Source organism: Haematobia irritans, chromosome 2, assembly GCF_050003625.1.
Source record: "Haematobia irritans isolate KBUSLIRL chromosome 2, ASM5000362v1, whole genome shotgun sequence".
NCBI lineage: Eukaryota > Metazoa > Arthropoda > Insecta > Diptera > Muscidae > Haematobia > Haematobia irritans.
In genome coordinates, this window is record NC_134398.1 from 104,203,079 (window position 1) to 104,207,180 (window position 4,102).

A 4,102-nucleotide genomic window follows, 5' to 3' on the forward strand; every position below is an offset into this window, starting at 1 on the left:
GAGCTGTTTTCTTTTAGCACTAGATACAACATTTGTGTGGGCTACCCAGAACATCGTTGCACTGGTGTTCTATCCAGAACATCTCATCAGTGCAAGTCGCGCCGATGTTGCCAAATTGTATTTTGATAAACTGACGCTTCTTCGATTCACAATATGAAATTCAAAGTGCTACAGAGTCATAAATAATCGTAGCAGAAAATATTTGAGCATTTCATACATTAAAAATGCAAGATTTCATTTCTTTTCTGAGATTGTTTTTAAACAGCTGATGACAGTGTTGCATATTTTTGGAGATGTCATAAACAAGTACTCTGTTTTCTTTTAGTCCTTCACGGCTTAGGGTATCCAGTGCTAAAAGAAACAGCCCTATTGTTATACTACGTTCGCACTAGACACGAAATCTCGCTATTTAGAACCAAAATCTCTTTACAAATCTCAAGTGTTCGGACTGGCAAAATAACGAGATTTCGTAGATTTTAGGATTTAACGGCTGTTTGTAAATATATCAATACAACCACAAACCCGTATGTGTACACGCACATGCACACACACATTCATCTACAATGAAAATTGGGGCAGGGTTGCAAAAAGCGCATTTTTAATACTAAAACCACAGTTATACAAGGCAGTATAGAGGACTTTGAAAGAGATTTTGTTAAAATCCTCTACGAGCCAGCTGATATTTACCTGTTGCAAATCTACTGAGATCTAGGAAGATGTCGGCCAAAATCCTCGTTTACGAGACTTTCGTGCCTAGTGCGAACGTATTACAAGAGGCATTTTATATTTTGTGAAACACCAAGCGCAACTAGCTTCTTATAATTTATTTAAATAAAATCGATAATGAAGTGCTGAAAACATAGTTACTTCGCTTAAAATTGTAAAAGGTATATTGGTGAACAATTTTTGGCTTTCTAAATGGAATAAAGTGATTGTTTTTCAGATATTTTACAGACACGCTGCTTCCATCGAGAATAAAAACACTGGCTGATAGACGCTGCAACATCCCTGCCAGCATTTCAAAGTTCCATTTCATCCTCATCGCTACCACAGACTCGTAAGTGACACTGCAACAATCGCCAACTGTGATAGTACTTTGCCATCACTATTCGCATGAAAGTATTTTGCCATCACTATTGTTACAAAAGCAATTTTATATTTTGTGAAACACCAAGCACAACTAGCTTCTTATAATTTATTTAAATAAAAACGATAATGAAGTGCTGAAAACATAGTTATTTCGCTTAAAATTATGAAAGGTACAATTTTTGATTTTCCAAATGGAATAAAGTGATAGTTTTTCAAATATTTTTCCAGACACGCTGCCTCCATTGGGAATAAAAGCACTAGCTGATAGATACTACAACATGTAACTTGCAACTTGTAACTCAACATAAATCTTTTATTAATGCATAAAAATATGTTAAATGTGATGAGATAGTCGTATAAATGTTATATTTATGAGAATTTATAAATGTTTAATAAAATTAATAAACATCTAAACAATCGTGGTTTACTTGACCACAATGATTATTTTACAACTATCTTAAAATGCACTTTCTCTGATTGTTTGAAGGGGCTCTTATTGGCGTCCTTCTAATTGTATCCAGAAGGGCACCTAATAATTGCACTCATGCGATACTTTTTTGTAGTAACTTGGCGTGGTACAACTTCTCAATAGTGACGGCGCTTTTCCGAGGAGTTTTGGGTATCGTATACGACTGTTTTCGACGTAGTGGGGATTCTCAGAAGCGCCCCCAAATTCAAAAAATGTTGGCAGGGATGTAACTTGCCGCTTGTAAATCAACATCATTCTATTATTAATCAAAAATTTATGTTAAATGTGTTGTGATAGTGGAATAAATGTTATATTTATAAGAATTTATAAATGTTTAATCCAATTAATAAGCATCTAAAAAATCGTGTTTTACTTGACCACAATTATTCTTTTACAACTAGTGTGTCGGATCGATACGACTTGTCGGCGATGACTAAATAATCGGTAAATGTGTTATCGATCCCATAAACATGCAGCACTATCGATTATGCCTTCGGACTTAACTTATAATGTGCACAATATATGGGATATGTTCGACACGAGCACTGTCCGGAATAACTGATAGTCTGTAAAGCGCATTAATGTTAAGTGAAAATGCTAATGCGTCGCGTAGTAGTTACTTCATTCAGGTAAATATTTTAAATGTACCTTTATATTAAATAAAATAGTATCTCATCCCTGACGCTTGATGCGGCATAATTTTTAGTGCAAAACAAGTTGCGAAAAAATTGGAGGACAGAGTTTATATTTGCATTAAAGTGAAGATAGCTTGTACGCAATAACATATAATTTTCATATATCATTTACGAGCGTCGAAACAACTAATATAAGCTTGAGAACAGTCGGGATTCAGCCAGCCAAATAGCTACATACAAATTTGTGGGATTGTCTTCTTGATGTTCTGCTGATCGAATTGGACATCTATTGTGGAGTATATTGTAAATGTTGACTGTCTTATTGACTGTGAATGAAGTACGAAAATCTCTTTTTAAGATACAAAGGTGTGGTACTGGCAAAAAATTAAACCACGATTCCAAAAACAGAAATCTGAAAGCAATTCGTAGTGCAACTGAGTCGGCAAACCTGCTTGATTCGCAATTACCAGACTATTCTAATTTTATAATCATGAGTGCCAGTCCAACTCCTCCCTTGAAATCAGAAAATATTGATGGTGGATTAAATAACAGCACAGTCATAATGTAGGTGAAACTGTTACATTTGGCAAGTTCTAAAGCCATGCTAAAGTTCAAATAATCGAAGCTATGTACTATATAACTTTTCTTTCCTAGTTCCTTTAAGCCAGGGGATAAACAATGTTGTCAAGAGATAAGCAATAGAAATGTTCGAGTAATTGCAAATCCTGGTAAACACGATCATGGCTCTTCAAAAGTCAAATTGAAAAACATTGTTGACTACAAGTGGGAAGTAAAGAACTATCCAGGCCATTTAATAGCAGTTCATATAGATGAAAAGCATATTGCATATGTAATAAACGGTAAGAATGTAATATTTTGTACAGTTGAAATTATATGATTTGATGAAATACGATATAAAATTCTTGTATTATAAGCCCTATACTTCCAAGTGCCCTGTAAGATTGTCAAATACCCATGCTATATACCGAGTGAGTCGAATAGGAATGATGCGTCTGATATGTAATGCATCAAAGTAAATGGCTATATTTGTTTATTTTGATTGCTATTTTTGTTTTATTGCAAAAAATGTGGGATATAAAGTAAAATTTTAAAATCAGTTTAGATTTCGAATTAATCAATATGTATTGCACCGTATTTTTTTCGTACACTTTTTGGACGCGATGCAACAATACCAGTATCACGATAACGTGCAGTGTCACGATAACAAAGTATTTGTTCAAATTTAAATGCTGGATGGCTCTAACAATAGCCACTTTTGGTTTAAATTGATTGATTGATTTATTTAGCAATAAGCTATTATATGCAATACATTAACTTAATAAGTACAAATTGAAATTTCTAAAATCTTTTGCATATGTAATCATTTTACGTTTGAATACAAAAATGTTGTTTTCATTTTTCAATTCTTGAGGCATTCCATTAAAAATGTTAAGTCCCTTGTAGAACAGTAGGTTTTGGCCAAAGTTTGTTGACGAAAAATCAAGTCTGAAATCCATAACATTTCTAAGATTGTACGGTTGAATATCCGCAACATAATTCAAAAATTGTTCCATGTATTTCGGCATCATTCCATGTTTAGTTTTGAAAATGAATAATAAAACATTCATTGTTAATCGTTGATTCACTGATAACCATTGCAAATTTTTCAACATTTCGTTAATATGGGTAAGGCGATGACTTTGTAGTATACAACGCATTCCTCTATTTTGTAGTTTTTGAAGTCGATCTCTCATTTGTTGTGTACCGAGAAACGGTATTGTAGAGCAATAGTCGAAATAGGCCTTTATAGTTGTGTTAAAAATATATATAGCTGTAGCCATTGATAAACTGTATCTGATTCTTCTTAAAAACGCAACTTTTTTCGATATTTTCTTGCAAATGTAGTTGA

At 33.5% G+C, this 4,102-nt stretch overlaps 1 protein-coding gene across 4 annotated transcripts; it reads left to right on the plus strand.

The window, feature by feature from the left end:
- The first annotated feature begins 2,070 nt into the window (after positions 1-2,070).
- LOC142225942 (enhancer of mRNA-decapping protein 4 homolog) lies at positions 2,071-3,845 on the plus strand. Of its 4 annotated transcripts, none has more exons than XM_075295789.1 (4): positions 2,071-2,187; positions 2,265-2,757; positions 2,848-3,053; positions 3,129-3,845. In XM_075295789.1, the coding sequence occupies exons 2-4, from the start codon at positions 2,501-2,503 to the stop codon at positions 3,215-3,217; spliced, it is 552 nt and encodes a 183-aa protein (XP_075151904.1). In that variant the 5' UTR covers positions 2,071-2,187; positions 2,265-2,500; the 3' UTR covers positions 3,218-3,845. The 4 variants fall into 4 exon arrangements, with proteins under 4 accessions (XP_075151904.1, XP_075151905.1, XP_075151906.1 ...); XM_075295790.1 differs by lacking the exon at positions 2,071-2,187 and having other exon boundaries at positions 2,235-2,496; positions 2,552-2,757; XM_075295791.1 differs by lacking the exon at positions 2,071-2,187 and having other exon boundaries at positions 2,235-2,489; positions 2,552-2,757.
- The last annotated feature ends 257 nt before the right edge of the window (positions 3,846-4,102 follow it).